Source organism: Notechis scutatus, chromosome 5 (assembly GCF_049901735.1).
Source record: "Notechis scutatus isolate UNSWTSFEM ecotype Mainland chromosome 5, rNotScu1.2, whole genome shotgun sequence".
Classification (NCBI taxonomy): Eukaryota; Metazoa; Chordata; class Lepidosauria; order Squamata; family Elapidae; genus Notechis; species Notechis scutatus.
Window position 1 is genome coordinate 41,236,846 of NC_142013.1, and position 22,330 is coordinate 41,259,175.

At 38.2% G+C, this 22,330-nt stretch overlaps 1 protein-coding gene across 3 annotated transcripts in view; it reads right to left on the reverse strand.

The window, feature by feature from the left end:
• Positions 1–22,330, reverse strand: part of CADM2 (cell adhesion molecule 2) — a 384,704-nt gene that overhangs the window by 105,009 nt on the left and 257,365 nt on the right. For all 3 annotated transcript variants that reach the window (XM_026664092.2, XM_087966630.1, XM_087966629.1), the window contains one exon: positions 242–394. In XM_026664092.2, coding sequence (XP_026519877.1) covers positions 242–394 — 153 coding nt within the window. The remainder of the gene's footprint in view (positions 1–241; positions 395–22,330) is intronic.

The window sequence follows — 22,330 nt, forward strand, 5'->3', positions numbered from 1 at the left end:
ATTGAACTAATAATTAAACTAACTGAACGAGAACAAAAGAGACAATTTCCACTCTAGTTATGACTGGAATTAAAGATGAAAAGAGAAAAGAAGCTATATAAGTCAAAGGGTAAACGAGGTTCTTCTTTGGACTGAGTGCTACATTGATCTACAGCTATTTTCTGCTGAAGTTTTTAGGAAGTGCTAGTAACCACATAATATGCTCTTCCAACTTACATTATTTTCAATATGACATGCTTACCTAGAACAGTGAGAAAAGCCTTGGATGTCTTGACAGGCATAGTAAATAAAGAACAGGTATATTGTCCTTCATCTGATAATGAAACATCGGTGACTCTAATGGTCAATTCATGCCATGAAGCTCGAAGCAGTTCAATCCTATTGTCCCTCAAGGCTGAAAACAAAACAAAAAAATATAGAAATATTTATTTATATATATATATATGTATTCATTAAAAATCAACAATTTTAATTTGGAGCTAGAAGACTATTCTATATGCAGTATAGTTTAACAAAAAAAGAAATGTTGTTAACAGGATAACATGCCATTCATGTACACAGTGTTTTATAAAAGACAGTTTGAAAAATGCATTAATGTTCTAAAACAAAGGTGGAAAGAAAAAGAAAAAAAAAACAAGTTTCAGTTTTGTAAATACTCTTTTTGCAAGGCAGTACATTGTTAAAATCAAACAAAGCATAGTCATTGTGAGGAGAGATATAAAATTACAAAGCCAATGTTCATTCAATTTTTATATGTTATAGCTTTTTAGAAGTATATTTAAATTGTTTGCTGTTTATAATAACAATAATCTGGCATTTTGGGGGGAAAATAGAAAAGGTTTTAGTCTCTTTGACAGGAGCAACTGCATGAAGCACTTGTGGATGATCTCAAGTCTTCTATTTGTCTAGAGAGGAATCAGTCTACTCACCAACACTTTATTTCACTTGATCCTATTCTTTCAGTGCAGCCATGTCCAGTTCACCATTTCTTCCCTGGAAGTCAGTCTTTCATATATAGGTAATCTCAACTTACAACCGTTTGTTTAGTGACAGTTTGAAGTTAGTAGAACACTGAAAAAATTTGACTGACAACTTTTTTATATTTGCAATCATTGCAAGATCCGCCATGGTCACACAATTAACATTCAGACCCTTGGCAACCGGCATATATTTATAACAGCTGCAGTATCCTGGGGTCATATAGTCACCTTGTATGACCTTCTGACAATAACCTTGTTACTAATTTAACAACTGCGGTGATTCATTTGCCAACTGTGTCAAGAAAGGTCATAAAATGGGACAAACATTAACAACTGCCTTGCTTAGCAATGGAAATTTGGGGTTTAGTTGTGGTCATAAGTCAAGAACTATTTGTATTTTTCAAATAAACCTTTACCGTAGATCTCTGCTAAAAATATGATAATACGATAGAAGGAGCCTCGGTGGCGCAGTGGATAGAGTGTAGTACTGCAAACTACTCCCACTGCAATTTGGCAGATCGAATCCCACCAGGCTTAAGGTTGACTCAGCCTTCCATCCTTCCGAGGTGGGTAAAATGAGGGCCCAAATTGTTGGGGGCAGTATGCTGACTCTGTAAACCACTTTGAGAGGGCTGTAAAGCACTATAAAGTGAGATATAAGTCTAAGTGCTATTGCTATTACTATGATAATAGTACCTTGAATGCTACATATTCTCCATCTTTATTCTAAAGCATGTTTATCTAGGCAAGCTCATATAAATAAATCCCTTTCTTCACCCTAATAGGTAAAATTAAAATGAATGTGATAAAATATAACTGATAAAAATCTCTTGAATACAAAACTTATCACTGGGCTCACTAAGTAAATTAATAATTAAATAAATTGTTTATTATGGTCTTAGATAAACATAAATCATTATGTACACTTAATTATTTGAGATTTATCAAGAAAACACAATGAAAGGTAATTATCAAAATTATCAACAAAAACGAAGGATATTAAAAAAAAAACATAAAAAGACAGCAGAAAAGATTGTTAAGTACAATTTATTTAATATTGATTATGCTGATTGAATTTATAACCCACCTTTTGCCCTGGAACTATTTTACAATGTATGTAGGATATAACCAACATTTATTTCCACAGTAATAATGAGGGAGATTGTAGTGAAAGTGAGTGATAGTTTCCCAGTCACTCCTAAGTTGTTCCAAGATGAGTCTCAGTGAGGATTCTAATGAAGATCTCCTTGGCAGGAATCCAATAATTTAACTACTATGTTATATTTAATTCTTGATCTTCATTATATGAATTGTGTCTTTGACAGTGTAAAATATATGTAAATATGTAAATATTTCCAAAGCTGAAATGTGTAGGAGTGTGAACAAAGCACCTTTTTTTAAAAAAAAGGCTGATTTTTGCAAGTTTCACAGAACATCTGCAAAAGCTTTTTTCTGTCTCTCTTTTATATGAATGTTCATGTGCATACAATACTTCCACAAGAACCACTAATGAAGTGAATATGCAGTTACTATACAAACATGAAAACAGCTCCTAGAGTATGTGTATGATTCTTGTAAAAACCTGGATGCTTTAACAAAATTGCAAATTGCTCCTTCGTATACTTTGCACAGTACAATAGAGTATCATAATCTCACTTTATTGGCTAGATAATCCTTTCAGTTTACTATACCAAACATGTGGTGTCTTATAATGCATTAAGAATGCACCTACTTTCTAGAAGATATACATTTCATTTGCTGATGGTCTTGTCTAAAGAGAATAATTTTTATACAATAGTCTGAAATGAAATAGATACTTCCAAAATATCAAACACAGATTGGAGATTTAATTGGTAAGTGTTAATCTAACAGTGTCAGTTAAGAATCCATATATGGTCTTTTATGCTTTGCTATTGACAAAGGAGTAGAATAGAGAGAGATGAAGAAAATGCTAGGGAAAATAAAGAAGGAAATGAACTGTAGGATGATTTATAATTACTGTATTTCCACATTCAACTTAGATTGATATCTTCTAGTGTGTTGGCCACTGCATCATACCCCAATTTGCTGGCATACTTGGTTAGAACTGATTCCTCTTCTTTGCTTGCAGTATTTCTGTGGATATTCTATCAAATCCAAGAACCTTCTGATTTAGTAATGACAGGAGTGCTTATCTAAATTTATCCTGTACTACTATACATTTTTCATTTTTGTATCAGTTACTATTTGCTAGTTGGGGGCCTTCAGTGTACCAATTCAAGGTTGCCCCCCCCCCCCCAAAAAAAAATTCTTCAGACCTTTCTTCAGACATTACAAAAATTCCATGCTTTTTCCCCATTATTAATATCATTATATATGTCATTATAATATTTCCTCTTGTCCATTTTAACAGCTCTCTGAAACTCTTTGTTAAGTTCCTTTCTGATACTTATTTTTTCTTGGTTTTGCCTTCTCTCTTGTTCTTAAAATTCCATGGTTGGTTTTAACAGTTCAGTTTGCTTTGTTTTAAGTTTATCTTTCACAGTACTTTTCACATTAATTTTTCTGTTTAAGTTCATTCCACAATTCTTCTGGTCAAGTTTTCAGTGGACACCCTTACATTTTTCTTAAGTAGTGCATTTATTATGAAATTCATATTATAGAAATTGATTCAATTTCTTACTATTTAGTTCAGGGGTGAAATTCAAAATTTTTCCCTACAGACTCTGTGGTGTGGCTTGATGGGCATGGCTTGGTGGGATTCAGTCTCTAAAAGGAAGAAGGCGGGCGGGCGTGGGCAGGGCCAACTGATTCAAATAATCCCCACCACCTTTCTGAACTGATTCAAATCATCCCTACGAGGTGGTTGCGAGGTGGTTGAATTTCACCCTGATTTAGTTTAACTGCACACGGACAGTTTATGATGTGTTCTGCAATCAATACCTGGCCATATTTTTGAGCCATTACTGAGCCATTTTTCTCCTTTTAGAAATAATATGTAAGAGAAGACTTCTAGGTATTTCATCTGGTAGTATCCATATGTATAGGTATAATTTTGGTTGTTTGAAGACAGCTTCCAATTACAAGTAGCACAGTTGCTTTGCAATTGAACCTGACCATAAAACATCAAATCTCTTCTGTATTGATGGTTGGAGCATAAACATAGATGATCCTCATATTAAATGTCTGTTTAAAAAGTCTAATTTATATTATTTGGTCATTGAGCCAAGTTTTTGTTATATCCTAATTATAAATACTGCTATTCCTTTTTTGTTTTTTATGTCCTGGATAATAAACAATGTGCATCTCATTCACAGATGCTTAAAATGTTGCCATATATTTTCTAGTCATGTGGTTGCCTTGGTAAAACTAGTGGTTAAACTATTGCCTTCTCCTGTGAGAATGGATGCCAACGCCATTGTTAAAAAAAAATATTATAATCTCCATCCAGTATTTTCCTATATAACTACTGCCCATGTCGATGCTTATTTTCTTTTAGTTGGCAGCAAGGATTGACCTTCACACCTGGATGACTTTGCTGGAAATTTACACCGTTGGCATAATTCTTGGTGTTCTTCATTTATCTCTTCTAGGCAAATATCCCACTCCATCACAGGGAGAAAGCACAGCAGGACTTGGATGCTATTAGAAGTGAATAACTTATCCACCTCAAAGTCAGGGAACTGAACAAATGTGACGTGCTTGTTTATTGGGTATTTGGGGTTTCCATGAACTTTATAAATGAAATGAAATGTGTTGAAATTATAATCAGTGAACAGGTTTAGGATGAACCATGTAAATAAAGACTCAATCACTCAGGCCAAAAGTATCTAAAAAGGTTAAATCATGACAACTGGACCAAAGTTTATTAAAACTGAAACATTTAATTACTCATCCAAGTAACTTCTTCGGTCAAAATGAAAATTTTGGATAGGCAGAAAGTTAGAGAGGTGTTGGAATGAACAAACCCTTGCCATACAGACTGCAGGGGATTTCTCCCCAAAATGAAAAGCAACATGTAAATAAACATTCAGTTTTAATAAACTTTCGCCTTAATACTAGGTTGCCATGTTTTACATTTTTAGATATTTAGGAAGAACCATTTTTTCTATGGCAAGGAATAACTTAGAATGAAGACACACAAGAAAGGAAATTAGTTTTTATTAGGAATACATAAACAGTTGATATAATTTTGTTTATGTAGTTACAGCTGATTGAAAAAACAAGCACCATTTTATTTAAGCTGCAACCTTTGGTTGTGTTTTATCAAATTTAACCAAAACCAGGCACAAAATTTCAGAAAATGAACATAGGTTCGGATAGTAATATTAGAACAATTTGAAATAACCTAACAACAACAATAAAATACCTAATGAGGTATGTATTTAGGCACAGCACTAGTAACATTGTGATCACTTAATATCTTGAATCAAAGGTAGAGATTTAAAGTTTTAAAAATAACATTTAGTTTTTATTATGTGTATATAACAGAATTATAGAAGTACAGTATAATTTGAGAAATTTATTGTTTCCATGACAAAAGTACCATTCAATCAATAATAACAGTACCATTCAACAGAAAATATTTACAATTATTTTGAATGTTTTTCATTTCAGTAATGTATTTTTTTGGGGAAGGAGATATATACTTGTGTGCATACTGGAAAGTTTGTTAATAATCTAATGAATTCATTGCAAATCACTCTTAACAGCTATTGTAGGTTTGGATTACGTACACCTTATCTAAAATTTTAGAAAATAAATATTTTAAGTAGCTATCTGAAATTAACAATATATAATAAGGGTGTTGGTACTTACCTGACATGCCCATTCTCTTTGAGCTGTGAAGAGCATCCAGTAGTGGGAGGTGCTTCAGTCTCTTCATGTCTAGGCTGGGCTCCTCCACGGGACTCCTCCCCAGCATTCCCCAGTGAAGACGAGAGAAATAAACGCCCTCGTCCTCAATGCCCTAACAAATACGTTGGCCGAAACAGGACCCCACCAGACAAAAAAAGGGTGAGGCTGGATGCTCTTCACACTCAAAGAGAATGGGCGTGTTAGGTAAGTACCAACGCCCTTTCTCCCATGAGCTGTTCAGAGCATCCAGTAGTGGGACATACCAATGGCGGGGACACCATCGGCGAACCTCCTGGTCCCGGGACCCGGCAAACTCTTGAAAGGGGCCTCAGGGATGCAAACACATCTATTTTATAATGCCTAATGAATGGCGATGGAGCGGCCCAGGTTGTGGCTTGACAAATTTCAGTTATTGGTGCCTGTGTGGCCCACGCTGCCGATGTTGCGGCGTTCCTTGTTGAATGAGCTGTTATGCTCCTGGGCAACCTGCAGTGATTGAGTCTGATATGTTTTCGCTATTGCGGCCCGTAGCCAACAGCCTATTGTAGAAAATGAGACCTTGCATCCCTGAGGGTTGGGCTGAAACGACACAAATAAGGCTTCAGTTTTTCTGAAAGTTGCTGTGCCGTTAATATATATTCGCAATTCTCACCTCACATCAAGCATATGCCATTGTAGTTCCAACCCTTGGGATGCTCTGGGACAAAAATTAGGAAGCATCAGCTCTTGTGCCCTATGAAAAACCGAGTTAATTTTGGGAATAAACGTAGGATCAGAACAAAGGACCACCCGGTCAGTATGGAAAACACAAAGATCTTGTCTGATAGACAAAGCTGCAAGTTCCGAAATACGATGAGCAGAAGTGATCGCTACAAGGAAAACTACTTAACAATATATAATAAGGGCGTCAGAAAACTCACTTAACAAATGTCTCACTTAACATACATTTTTGGCTCAATTGTGTTTGTAAGTTGAGGACTTCAGAAATTGGAGACTTGACGATTTCAAGGGTTTGAAGGGGCCCTTAGTGAGTGCGACGAGGACCTTGTTAAGGTCCCAGGTGGGATAACCGCTGGAGGGCATAAATTTGTGGCTCCTCAAAGGAAGCTCCGTATGCGTGGATGATGGGAAAGAGATAGTAGACTTTCACAAGTGAGAACTGATGCCAAGGCAGCCACCTGTCTTTTCAACATATTAGGTGATAATCCCTTGTCAAGTCCCTCTTGCAAGAACTCTAGGATTTGAGCCACAGATGGAGAGATGGGATCAATTCGAGACTTGGTACACCATTTGCAGAAACTGGACCATGTGGCATTGTAAATGCGAGTTGTTGAGGGGCATCTGGCAGCTTGGATGGTGGCGATAACTCTGTTGGAAAACTTTTCGCTCTTCAGATGACTCCGCTCAACCTCCAGACGGTCAGGTGCAACCATTGAGGGTCCGGATGTTGAAGGGGTCCCTGGGTTAGCAAGACCCTGTCTGGAGGAATTCTCCATGGTGTTGATATGGATAGACTGTGGAGGTCTGCAAACCACGGCCATCTGAGCCAGTAAGGAGCTACTAGAAGCAGCTCCGCCCTCTCATCTAGCAGTTTCTGGATGACCTTGGGAAGCAGTGGAAGTAGCGTAAATGCATACAGAAGTCCCGGGGGCCAACGACAGCAGAGCGAATTGAAGTTCTCCGCTCCTTGTGAGGGGTACCTGGAAAAAAATCTCGGGAGCTGAGCGTTGAGGGGAGAAGCAAACAGGTCCACCACCGGCTGTCCAAATGTCCTGACCGCCTCTTGAAACAGAGTCAGATGGAGGCACCACTCCGATTGATCGATCGTGGCCCTGCTTAGCCAGTCTGCCTGTGTATTTAACAGGCTCAAAATGTGCTCTGCTCTGATGGAAAGTAGGTTGCTCTCCGCCCAATGACACAAGCGCTCCGCTTCCCACATGAGATGTTTCGACTGTGTGTCCTCCTGTTTGTTTATGTGAGCTTTTGCTGTTACGTTGTCAGTCAATATTAGTATGTGCTGATTGCGTACCTGTGGAAGGAAGCTGCGGAGAGCCAGGTGAACTGCTCGAAGCTCCAGCCAGTTTATGCTGCACGACTGTTCTATGGCGGACCACCAGCCTTGGGTTGTGAGAGATTGAACGTGCACTCCCCTTCCAAACCTGGCATCGGTGGTGATGGTAAGTCTGTGTGGCTCTTTGAAGAGGCAGCCTCTGTTGATGATTGGTCTGGTCCACCAGAGGAGAGATATGAGGACCTTGGATGGTACCTTGACCTTGTATTTGGAGTTGCTTCGGCCAGAGCGCTGGTACGGGAGCAGGAACCACTGGAGGGATCTAGTGTGGAGCGGGGCCCAATGGATGATAGATATACATGAGATCATCTTGCCTAACAATTTTGATAGTTCTGCTAGGGACACCCTCTTAAGACCCCTGATCTCCTTAACTAATTGCTGAATGCTATTTAGTCTATCTGGTGACAGGTAAACTTTGCCTTCCACCGTAGCTATGACTGCCCCCAGATGTGTTAACCGAGTTGATGGTGTTAAATGACTCTTTTTCCAATTTATTGAGAACCCGTGTTGTTGTAGGGATTGTAATGTGTTCTGAGTATCTGACAGCTTGATGATCGGAAGATGACAAAATCAAGATGTCATCAAGGTAAGTCGTATGGGGATATCACGGAGATGAGCAGTTAGCACTGCGAGAACCTTTGTGAAGATCCTGGGGGCAGAAGCTAGTCCGAAAGGAAGGGCCACATATTCGAAATGGTGGTTATTATAACAGAATCTCAGAAATTTATAGTGGGAAGGCCAAATAGCAATATGTAGGTACGCCTCCATCAGATCTATGGACATAAGTACATCATCCTTTCTGATGCAAAGTAAGATAGATTGCAGGGTGTGCATTTTAAACTTGCGATATACTAAGAAACGGTTGAGACGTTTCAGATCCAATATTGCTCTCCACCCCCCCCTCCGAACTTTTGGGAACAACAAAAAGATGTGAATAGAAACCTCGCCCTCGTTGGTTGGTAGCTACTGGTTGGATGGCTCGTATGTCCAGTAGATGATGGATAGCTGTTTCCATAAGATTACGTTTAACCAGATCTCTGGAAACAGGGCGTGACATGAAAAAGTCTGGGGGAGTGGATTGAAACTCTAGCGCAAGACCATATCTGATCATGTCTCTGACCCAGGAATCAGACGTTGAGGAGTCCCATTGGTCCGCGAATAATTTAAGGTGTCCACCAATGGGAGCCAGGTCTGGGGAGTTATCTTGGACGCCGGAAAGACCTATTTCCTGCTCCTCAAAAGGATCTCTTTGATTGGCCACCCCTTCTGTTCCTATCCCCAAAGTCAGACCTCTCTGGCTGCTGCCCTGGTCTGAAAGATGGGGGTCTCTGGTATCTGGGTGAGAAGAATCTCTGATAAAAGGGCCGAAAGGATCCCCTCCAAAAGGACTGAGGGATTCTAGAATCCGACTTCTGAAAAAGGGAAGGTAGAATTTTCTTTTTGTTTCGGGTTTCGATTAGCAGCGGGTCAAGGGCAGGGCCAAAGAGTCTGTCTCCCACAATAGGAGTTGAAGCCAGCTTGCATTTGTGCTTAATGTCCACTTGCCAATGTTTTAACCATAGTAAGCATCGCGCTGTGACATGTGAGGTAATGGCCCTGGCTGAAAACTTGACCGCATGATGAGTTGCGTCAGCTGAGAATTCAGCGGCTGCTATAAGTTTTGCAATATCTTGGTGTGCTCTAATGTTGGAATTAGGGACATGCTCCCGTAAGAGACGGAGCCACCTGAGAGAAGCACGGGTAAAGAAGGAAGCAGCCGTGGCCACTCTGATGGCCCATGCGTCAGACTGATGGGCCCTGCGTAGGGCAAGCTCGGCTCGTTTTTCCTCCAGCTTTAATGCCTCCAGCGCTTCACTGGGAATGGAGGACGAGGACGCTAATCCCACTATAGGTTCGTCTACCTCGGGAGTATTCAACAATTTTGAGAAATCAGGGGCCAAATTAAAATATTTCCTGTCATATCCCGTGGGGCAGATGCCCACTGTTTCTGTACCAGGTCTGAAAACATGTGAGGAACTGGAATCACATCTGCCTCGACTACTGGTTGGTTGAAAATTAGATCTTCTGGTCCCACTTCTGAAGGAGTTGGAGTGGTAGAAGGGGCCAACTTGTTCAGGCGTGCAATGTTTTTTGCCTTAAACAAAAGTGATCTGAATAGTTGATCAGGAATAAGGCCCTCATCCTTAGACATCCCACTTTCTAGGGGGTCTGCTTCTGACAGGGCCGAGTCACTGTCATGTATTGATCCTGACCCAATCTGTTCCATTTGATCAATGTGATCCACTTCTTCTGCCTCCTCCTCCTCCTCCTCCTGCGGCCCCTGGAGGGACATGTCCCCCTGAAACTGTACCTGGGTATAGTGTTGCTCCGATCTGGTCAACGACCTTAGAGATTGAGAATCATAGTCAGTGGTTACCGGGTGTTCCCTGGTCAGAACTGTGTGTTGAAGACCTGCTGCAATTCCCTGGCGGATTGCCAGCTCCATCCATGCCTTCATTCTCTCTGGAACTTCCTCTGGCAGAATGTCGTCTTGCCAAAGACTGGCATCCGTCGGAGTGAATGTAGCTTCAGGAGCCCTTCACGTGGTCTGTGTTCCAGGTAACTGGGCCTGTTGACTCTGGGAAACCAAGCTGTGTCTGGATGAGAGGGAGAGATCTAGGGGAGGAGGAGGATGGGAAGAGGTAGACGGTACTAGACTGGGGGGCAGAAAGTCCTGTGAGGCCCTGTGTGCCTCCCTTGCACACCTATCTATTTGCTTTTCTAATGCTTTATGGTGCCTGTTGGCATCCTTTTCTGAAGCTTTAGAATGACCTTTTGTCTGCTTGGATTTGTGCTGAGATTTAGCTTTGACCCTTGATGTTGAGGGTTGAGAGCTACTACCTCCTGCCATTTTGAATTGAAAGAGATGCAGTATGCTCGTTATTCAAAGCAATACTGTTGAGGTGGTTGGCACGCCCAGGGGCCTGATCCAAGAAGGGACCAGTTGCGCTGATAATATCTTATCCCTTTGTTTTGTTTTTCAATTAAAATATATGTATATATAATATGAGTCGTATCACAGTAATAAGGCCAAGATAATAAAGAGAGGCCTTCAACAGCTTCCCTGCGCAGGCGGACATGGGCCTGGATGCTCGCTGTTGTGCCGCTGGGTAAGGCTGTGAGGGTTAAGCCAACAATAATACATGCATGGCCTCAAATCTAATAAGAAAACGAGGTGTAATAATTCCTTAGGTTATCAGAAGGAAAAACCTCTGATCGGGAAGGAAAACTACCTCACACAGCTCGAGTTACAAATAGCGCGGCCACGCAGTTTTTTGTTTTTGTTTTTTTTTAAAGTAAAGGCAAAAACAATGGGCGTTATTTTTGGTGCACGCGTACTCCCACCGTGTGGGAAAATGCCTCCGATGGCTTCTCCTTGTGGCTAAAAGGAATGGCGGGGAAGGGGTGGAAAGAATTCTTACTGGTTTCCACACCAAGATGGCATTCTGAGGGGAAAACTCAACAATACGACTTGGATGAGAGCAAAAATGCCCATGCCACTATTGCCAATATAGAGAAAGGCAATGCAGAATCACAATGGCAGGGGGTAGAACAAGCAGATGGGGGGGGCTCGGAGCAATGCTGAAGCTGCTCGCCGCTTCCGGCATGAAACAGCACTGCTCAAAAATGCAAATGATCTCCGACGACCAGTTGGAGAGAGCTAACGTTGGGAGATCATAAAGTGATTTGGAGGCTAAAAGCCTGAAAAAACGAACTGTACTATATCCAAACCTGCTGAGTAATACTCCTGTTTCGGCCAAGGAAGAACAAAAAGCACTGCCAATCCACAACGAGGCTGAGCAAAAACTGGGGAACGCTGGGGAGGAGTCCCGTGGAGGAGGAGGAGCGTTCCACAAATTAAGCCCAGCCTAGACATGCAGAGACTGAAGCACCTCCCACTACTGGATGCTCTGATCAGCTCATGGGAGAAAATACTAGTTTGAAGATAGGGTAAATAAATAAGGTGAATAGACAGCTAGACAAAATATTTAAAGACAAACAGCATCCCAAAACAAACTTGACAGACTTGACTGATGACATAATACCCTCTTCTTTTTATGGTAGTGACATAAAAATGCCAAAGGACACAAAGCTGTCAGTCTTGTTGTTTATTTTCTGTCTTAGACTAATAAAAGAATATGTGTGATTGACAGGAGGCAGACATGGGCATGGTCTCAGGCACACATTGTGCACTTATGTTTGAAAAAAGATATTGATGGTTTCAGGGTTTTGTGATTTATTATTGGTTTTTCCAATCCTAACTTTGCTTTCCTTTTTCAACAACTTTTAGAGGCAACTTTATTGATTTTAAGAAATCCTGTAATAATCACATCTTATTTACAATAGTGGTATCTGAGCAATAGGGTGATAATATTATGACAGGTTTGCTATAATAATCCTTTTCCTTTCTTTTAATTCACTTGATTTATAAAGAATTGCTTTGGTGAGATGGGTATAGAAGTCAAATAAACAAATAAACTATTTTTGCCATTAATGCAATCACTAAGTTAAAATATAATCATATAATTTACCTGTGATACTACCTTCATAAAATTTCATACTCTTTGAGCCGAGACCCTTACAGAGTTGGGCAACTTTCTAAATCAAATAAATAAATAAATGGATGGGTGGATCAGAATAAATGTGCATTGAAAAAAATCCATATAGTTCTTGGCTTACCTGATCAAACTATGCTTCAGTGAATCCCTGAATGAACAAAACGTGACAACCTTAATATGGCACAAAGTTAAGCCTACCACTTCCCATAAATTTGAATGCTAATGAATTACTTATGTGCAGTTGTTTACAAATTCAAAATAAGAAAAAAAATTGGATATCCTTCTAGTCAGTACTTTGTAATGTTTATTTGACATGCATTTTCCATGAAAAAATAGAAGGTGAAAATAGATTTGAGTTTTAAGCTATATAATAAAATGTATGCATTTTAATCTGCAGATAGAGGACATATTTAATTTTGTATTATGTGTCAGCTTTGGTTTAGTCAAACTGTCACTGAAACATACTCAACTTGGTTAAATAAACTATTACACACAGCAATACTGTCAAAAATGAAATGCATTTTTGTAAAATAAAAGTTTTATATGTGTTGCAAGTTATAAAGTTGGAATTCACAGAAGAAATGTATATATGGTAGAAATCTACATTATTTACAAAAATATGGTTAACACTTTTCTTAACATTACCTGTATGGAACAAAAGTTAATTTATTTTAGTTGTTTAATTTTATTTTACACAATTTAGAAGCCAGTCTTACTCATGGACATTAAGAACAGCAGAAGCCAAATTTGGTCTGTTGCCAGAATTTGGATCCTAAATAATTTCCAGTGAATATGGAGGTCTATATACTGTATACACACACACACACACACACACACCACACCAGTGGTGGTGGGATTTAATTTTTTTTACTACTTGTTCTATGGGTGTGGCTTATGTGGTAGGCATGACTTGGTGGTCATGTGACTGGGTGGGCATGGCTAGGTGGGCATGTGACTGGGTGGGTGTGTTTGGTGATCATGTGACTGGGTGGGCGTGGCCAACTCAATGTCACTCATATCAAGGGGTGCCTCACTTGGCCTTCCCCTCCCAACCATTCCTTGTTACACCAATCTCAACTTATCTATAGTTCTGTAAAAATGTTATTCACCTTTTTTGACTTTATTACCTTTATACTATTGATGTAGTTTCATGGACTACTGAAAGGAGGAAATGGCTCACATGCTTTGCCCAGGAGTGTGATAGGCAACAGGCTTTTAAGGGGCTGCCACAAAGAATGGGGGGCAATGTATTTTCCAAAGCACCAGAAGAAAAAACAAGAAGCAATGGATGGAAACTAACCAAGGAGAGAAGCAACCTAAAACTAAGGAGAAACTTCCTGACAGTGAGAACAATTAACAGTGGAACTGCCTGTCTCCAGAAGTTCTGGATGCTCCAACACTGGAGGTTTTCAAGAAGATACTGGACAGCCATTTGTTCCTAAAATGGTTTAGGAACACCTCCAAGATCCCTTCTAAGTATTATTCTGTTAAAAAAAAACATAAGTCCCTTTTTCCAGTGATGTAACTTGAATGGTTGCTAAGTCAGTCACACAGTCGCTAAGTGAATCTGGCTTCCTTGAATCTCCTTTGCTAAGAGAGACAGCTGTTCAGTGAACTTGGACCCATTTTACGAGCTTTCTTACCACCGCTGCTAAGTGGATCATTGTTTAAGTCAGTCAGACAATGGTTTAGTGAAGCTGGCTCCCCCAGTAACTTTACTTGTCAGACAGTCACAAAATCACATCATGTGACCCCAGGATGCTGCGACCATCATAAATGTGAGTCAGTTGCTATGCATCCAACTGTAAAATATGTGACCATTGGGATACTGCAATGGCATAAGTGTGAAAAAGGGGCTGCCAGAAAGAAGGGGGGGGGAATGTATTTTCCAAAGCACTAGAAGGCAAACAAGAAGCAATGGATGGAAACTGAACAAAGAGAGTAACAATCTAAAACTTCCTGACAGTGAGAACAATTAACCAGTGAAACTGCTTGTCTCCAGAAGTTTTGGGTGCTCAATCACTGGAAATTTTTAAGAAAAGACTGCACAGCTATTCCTTTGAAATGGTATAGGGTCTTCATGTTTCCTTACCATGAAGACCCAATTTTATTTGGAATTTAATCCCAAACTGATTGCCCTTTTAGCATTTCTCTTGATATTTCTCCAAAATGCACTCCCAAGAAGCCACATCTCCGTATCTCTTTCTCTCTCTCTCTCTCATACACATACCACACTCTCACACAAACACAAGAGACCACTCTCTTTCTCACACACACATACATACACACCACTCTCTCTCTCTCACACACACACACACCACACTCTCTTTCTCTCTCACACACACACCTGGTTGGACTGGGACAATCTGATCCTGCAAGCTGCAGAGTAATGGATGGTGTGAGCAGGCAGAAATTGAGTGGCAGGGACTGTGGACCGCAGCATGTAGCCGCCGTGGCCGCTCGCTTTCTTATTTTCACTGTCCCCCAAGAGAAGGCAGAAATTGAGCGGCGGTGGTGGCGCTGCTGTGGGCAGAAGCCCTGGGAGTCCCCGCCCTTCCCGTCTGAGCACCTCCGCTGCCGCTTACTTCTCCCGGGGGATGAAAAGAAGCAAATGGTGGCATTGGGAAACCAGCCAGCTGAGCCCGGGCACAGTAGGGGGGACAGCTAGCTAAGCCACAGCCAGCGCCGCCACCCAGGATGAGGCCACACCAGTGGGGAAGCCATCCAGCAAGCTCCAGGAACAGTGGGGAGGCGAGGCAAGTTCTGAGGATGGGAGGGCTAGCACAACTCACAGGCTTACTTGTGAGCAGGCAGATCAGGGCTGCTCAGTTGGGGTGCAGGCACCATGTGGGAAGGCAGGTTAAAGGCAAGCCATGAGGACCCTGTGTGCCACATGGAGGTGAGTGAGGAGTGACTGGGTGGAGCTCGGGCAGGCAGGACAAGTGAGCGAGCAGCGACCGGGCAACCGGGTTGGGGGTGTGGCCAGCCAGAAGTCACTACTAGTTCAGCGACCCATGCCAAATCATTGCTACTGGTTCACCTGAACTGGGGTGAACAAGCTGAATACCACCACTGATACACACTCACACATATATACGTGCATATATAATATGCACACACATATTGATGTATGAGTAATCCACTTTATGTCCAATTACCAAAGCTCAAAATCTGACTTATTCTTACTCTATATATTCAATTTGTGATGTCAACAAGTAATCAGACTGTATGATCTGTCATTATATTTACTAAGCCCCATCTTGAAGAGATGCGAGATCACCTCAAACATTATACAGAACATATTTTTAAAGCTGTGTTTACCAAAATAGCATATAACTGGGAACTGCAAACTATCAAAATCATATGACTTTTTTTGTGGTATTTTAAATCCTATCTCCAGGCAAAATGAAGGCAGCAAGAGACACAGGCCTGCTTGAAATGTGAGTCACTGTCAGACATTCACTTATTCTCCCTCTCCCCTTCTGAGAATATTTAACTCCAGAAGGAAAATTCCCTGGCTGTGAAATGAGAATATTTGCTTTATGCCCAAGGGTACCACACACTTTAATTGACTAATGTCTTTTTGCATAGGTGAGATTAAGTACTGAATCTGTAAAAGATGCTGAAATGGAATTATATGAAAACCTATTAGGTAGTCAGGTTTCAGATACATATATATGTTAGGCAGATGCAGAAAAGTAACCGAAACTCAATGATGTTCTTTTGGAATACTGGAATTGTGCTAAATATATTAGTTCCCCTTACTGTATAAATTTGTATTTTTAGAAATGAATTAGAACTATTGAAAAGCTGTACATAAATCATGCATGGTATCAGTACTGATTATTTTAAAAATGTCATATCTTTTCCACTTTGTAGTATGATGACGCATGAAAATAAAATCAAGCTTCTTTGAAAGGAATCAATGAAGTTATATAAAAAAATATAAGGAGCATAGTCTGAAACACACATACATACACACCGCAAATGTCTGAAGTTGAAGCTTCTTTCAACTTAAAGACCCAGGCCAAATGCCTCTATACCCATCCTGGTCCTCAGTAGAAGATTAAAAATTATAAAAGAGGGGACTTCCGGTTGCAAGGCTTTGATGGCGGCAGGAATCCGCGACTCTGCGGGTCCCTGCTGCGCTCGCTGCTGAAGTACCCCCGATCCGATTGGATTTGGGGGTTGTCGTTACCCCGGAGACGTAACAGAAGACAGAGGAGATCCGGATAGGGGGATATCGCAACCCCTTTCCCCAGCCGGCTAGACTCCTTTTTCCAGAGGTGGTGGAGCGGCGGTCAGTAATGTCCACCACAAAGAAATCTACAACCAGACAAGATTTGTGCAGGAGGAAGAACTAGAAAGTGAAAGTTTGTCAGCTGAACCGGGACATTAAGACTCATTTAAATACCCTGGAAATCTGACTTTTTCAACGATACATTGTTTCCAAAGGACGCTGTCGAGTGGCGAATGAAAGTTTTAAAAGGGAAAGTTCACTCTCCTTCCTTACGGAGATAGCAAATGGACACTGAAAAACCTGCTTTTCTACAGAAGGTAAAAATCAAAAGCTCTTTGTTATAAGTGGGAAGGGAGAGGACTAAAAAAAAATTTTTTTTTTTATTAAGACCTTGTTGGAGGGGACGCATTGAAGATTATAAGATCAGAAACTAATTGTAATGAGGCTTTAAAATACATTTTGAGACTTGTGATTGATACTGCCCCAGAAGGAGAAAGTGCAAAGGGAAGAAGATGAAATATTTCGTGTCTGTTTGGATTGCTTGATGACTTTGGGACGTTTGGAAATTATTCTAAGATTAAAAACATTTGTGTTGTTTAAAAGAAAAAAGAAAAATGGCATTATCTGTGGATGAATTAAAAATGGAATTTGAAAAATTAAAGGAAGAACAAGAAGACAAGGGCTCTCTGGGAGCTGTTTTTCATTTTTTAGAAATGGCGATACAACAACAAGAGGTTTGGGAGGAAGAGGAAGAGGAAGAGGAAGAGGAAGAGGAAGAGGAAGAGGAAGAGGAAGGAGAGGAAGAGGAAGAAGAAGAAGAAGAAGAAGAAGAAGAAGAAGAAGAAAGAAGAAGAAGAAGAAGAAGAAGAAGAAGAAGAAGAAGAAGAAGAAGAAGAAGAAGAAGAAGAAGAAGAAGAAGAAGAAGAAGAAGAAGAAGCCATCTTTAATGGACAAAAAGTTTTAATTAAGAAAGAAAATAAGAGGGGAAGGAAAATGGAGAATTTAAAATTTAAGAAAACAACCAAGAAAGAGAAAAATAAGGTGAAAAATCGATATAGTGTCAGAAAGCAACAGAAAAGAGGAATACAACAGAGAAGGGAAGCTAAAAAGGCGAAGGTTAGGAGATGGGGGGGTAAAAAGGCCAGATCGGAGAAGAAAGGAAGGGAAAATGGGGAAAAAAGCCACAAAGGCTTGAAACAAGATGTAAAAAAGCAGATCTTTTTCAGAGATAAAGGGTAATGTACAATTAAAAAAAAAGATTCTGCAAAAGTACACAAGATAGTATTGTAGTATTTGTATTTGAAATAGTAAATTGGAATATTATAAGATTTAAAAATATTTAAACATTAAAATGCTTAATAATGATAGACTTTAACATTTAATAAAATATAAGGGAATGTGTAAAACGTTTAAGGTTTGGTTATAGAGGCTAATTTGCTATTGTTTAAATGTTATTATAAATCTATTACTTTATTTTCCCATTTTAAAATAATGTATTAAGCAGAATTAGAATGGAAATTATATACTTAACTATATTATAAACTTATTATTTTCTTATATTAAAATGTAACATGTAGAATGTACTAAGCAGAATCAGAATGGAAATTATGCATTATTTAAAATGTTAAATTTAGGGGAAAGATAGAAAGGCGTCATACTTCAATTAGTGATTACAGGGGAAATTTTCTGTTAAAGAGAAGAGATAAATGGATAATTGAAAAAGAACGGACAAAATATATAAGTATAATGATCTAAATTAAGATTAAATAAACAAAATATAATTAAAAGAGTGAAAAGAGGGGAGAAGCTATATAGAAAATATAGAATGGTAAATAAGATAAGTAATGGTATATAAGGTGAGCATGAATTTGATTTAGGTCTGTTAAAAAAAGATGTAACCCGGGGTTAAGCCACTTTCCAAAAGGATATTTTATGTTTTATGTTTTGTGTTTTGGGTACTTATGTTCGACTGAGAATTAATAAAACCTAGGACGAATATCACTAAAGGGAGAAACAACGAGAAATTTGGAAAAGATATGTATGTGTTTAAATGATAATTTGGAACTATGTTGTATAAAACAATGTTTATTTGCTTTCTCAAAACCTATAAGTAGCTTTTAGAAAGGAGGTTTTATGTTTCTATGTTTTATGTTTTGTTGGTCTTTTGAAAATTAATAAAATTTGTGGGGGAAAAAAGAACATATGAAACAATAAGAATATGAAATATAGTAATACAAAATAGACGAAAGTATAAGTTTAATGAATAAAATTGAACAGAAGTAAAGGAAGAAACAGTGAGAAGTTGGAAAAAGAGTAATAAGATATGAAGTTGAATATATAAAATGCATATTAAATTGTGTTTGTATGGAAATGTGATAATTTGGAATTATGTTGTACTTAAATAAGATGTTTTATTTGTTTTGTTAAGCAGTTCTTAGAAAAGATGTTCTATGTTCTTACGTTTTATGTTTTGTTTGTCTGTGTATTGTTTTTGAAAATTAATAAAATTTGTTCAAAAAGAAATTATAAAAGAGGTTCAGAATACATGAATTTAGTTTAGTTCTACAACAGTCTCAGGCATATGTTACTAGTAATGGAGAAAGCAAATGCATGCTGCTCAAAAATATTGTGTTTCCTTTAAAAACAAAACAAGCAGACAACTATTGATTTCCCTTTCCAGATTTATTTTCATCCAGCCATCAAGCTCAAAATTTGACAATTTTTATTTTGATAGTGTCTTAATTCTGGGGACAAGCCAATAACTTACACATGCTTAACAAATGACCAGTAATCATATGAGCAAATTTGTGGATTGTTAGTAATGCCAATTATTGAGTTGTATTCCCGCTGCAAGAACTGCCATTGTCCCTTTAAATATTACCTGGACCAACATACAGGAAGCATTTATAGTAAACCGTAATATAAGAGGTTGAATTTAAGTTTATGGAAAATTCTTTTAAAATCTTTAAAAAAATTAACCCCTTACAGGTTTACTAGGACAGGATCCTCAAGCACATTCAGAAATCACAATTTCAGTTTTCTATTAATAGATATTTTTGAATGAACTGCAGAAACAGCTAGATCAAATTGTTAGTATCACAAATGTTTGATCCAAATATACTATTAAAAAGCACTTTGAAGTAAAACATATTATTTAAAAAATTCTACAAGAGTTATAAAAACAGTTTCCTCAAGGTTGAATCAATACAAATTAATAATATTTTAAGATGTATAGTTTACTAAAATGAATATACTTTATATATTTAAACTGGAATTATATCAATAATATGTTTTGTGAAAAAAAGTTAAATAGTATTTGCAAGCAAACATTTTCTCTCTCTCTCTAACTTTGTACCTCTTAGTATTTAGTACAAGTTTTATAGTTTTAATTCCATTCTTCTTCTTACATGCATCAACTTGGAGAAAACTGTCTTAAGTTTAAATTGAGATCAACTTCTGATACATTTCATTCATGCTTGTGCAAATTCTATTACTGATATATCAAGAATGAGTCAAAGTAGTGCAAAATAGATGTTGAGAGACCTGGCCTATAGAATTGCCAAGAGTTGGACATGGTTGAATTGATAACATCATCATCATCATCATCATCATCATCATCATCATCATCATCATCATCATCATCATCATCAGTGAGTGGACCAGGGCCTATTTTAGGAGGAGGTTTCATAAGTTAAGATTTGAAATGGGTGTCATAAGGTTCTGCAAGGAACAAAGAAGCTTTTTTTCTATGCTTCCTCTATTCTTTCCATTCGGCTGCTTGAGGCCAGTCTACTGTTCCAGTAGTGTATATAATGACTGGATTTGCCTAGGATTTTAATTGCCCTGATGGTGTTTCTTCTACTTCGTTTGGACTTTATGATCTTCATGCTCTTCATGTATTCATGTCTAACTTTTTTCGTGACTTCAGTGTACTTGATGTCAGCTTGAAGGATGGCCAGATATTTGTAGTGATCATCTTCATCCAGACTCTTGATGTTATTTCCATAACAAATGAATCCTTATAATAAACTAAATAGTTTGCAATCCTGTGTTGCCCTTAGAAGTGTAGCTGGATATTAAAATCATTCTAATAGCTAGGAACAGAATGAACATTTTTGTATTTTTAACCATAATGAATACATTGTGAAATATACATTTTAAATCAATTTGTAATCCTACAGAAATTGTATTGAACTATTAATAGCTTTGATTACAACTTTTCCATTTAGTGCGGTTGAAGATAAATGAATATGAAAGTCAATATGCCTCATAGTGAGGATTTACAGCACAATTGATTGCCTAAACATTTGATCTTTGTCATTTTAATATAGCAAGTACTGTGTTTACTTGATGACTAAGAAGTCACTTATAAGTTTTAAAGACTTCATTATCTCTGGAGGTAATTTTAGAAATTGTAGTTCCTGGAACAAAAGGCTTTCTCCTGTATGTGATAAAAACTGATTATTGACAAAATTAAGGGAAAAATAGAAATATTTTCAATAATAAAGCAAACATTTCATTAATCTCACAAACATTTAGACCATCATAAAAGAAAAAAAACAATTTAGCATTGGTTCTATGTACTCCAAATATTTTTCCTCCTAGTAAATATCAGTGATTGCATAAAGTAATCATCAGAGTTTATTATTACAAGAATAATTAATTTCTATTTTTTGGTTTCTTTAGAAGTGTGATATTGTGACATTGAGAAAGATAATGCACAGATATTTGCTTATGCAGTTTGGATTACAACCTGACTCTCAATAAGCAAAATCACGCAGTATCCTAAACTAACCTTAATCAAGAATAAGCATTTATGGATATAGTCATGGATTATTTGGGAAAGTGATTCCTTAGTATGGAATAATTTTTTAGGCTATCAGGTCTCTATTTTCTAGGTAAGTGGATGTTAAAGAACCCTTTTATCCTTCACAATTACAAAAATAATGGTCACCATCTACATTTCTGAACTATATATGAGCAAGAAAACATGAAAATATTGGAATCCTATATTATTAGGCTTATTGAATCAAATAAACAATCCATTTGGTCTCCATTCCTTCCAAGCTCTTGTAATTGTCACCCTGCAATAATTGTATATTATCACTAAAATCTTATTTTGGAAGACATGTCCTCAATATCTATCTCTTCAAAAACCATCATCACTCTCAAAAAATATTCACAAACCTTTCTTTATTAAAAAGTCTCCCAGCTTGATAGAATCACAACAAAAAATGAAACAAAACTATATTTTTATCTAGGAAGATATAAGCCTGCCTTCTACAGTGAAGCATAACCTCTCATGTACTATTGTCCTAGAATTAGCAGGCTTCTTATTTGCTTCCCAATTTGCTTGTGCTCTGAATCTGTGCTTCTCCATTCAAACTCTAATAGTATCAAACTCAAATGTGCCTACCACATTTGTCCCATATATTGTAGTTACTTCATCACAGATGACCTTTCCCAGAAACTTCACATAAATATATTTGGATATTGGGAAGAGGACCCAGCTTGCGACCAGCCCAGAGTGAAATATACAGAGGTCAGAATCCTGACTTCGATCTACCACCTCCCATAACTCAAAAGTGGTACCTCCAATTCTGAT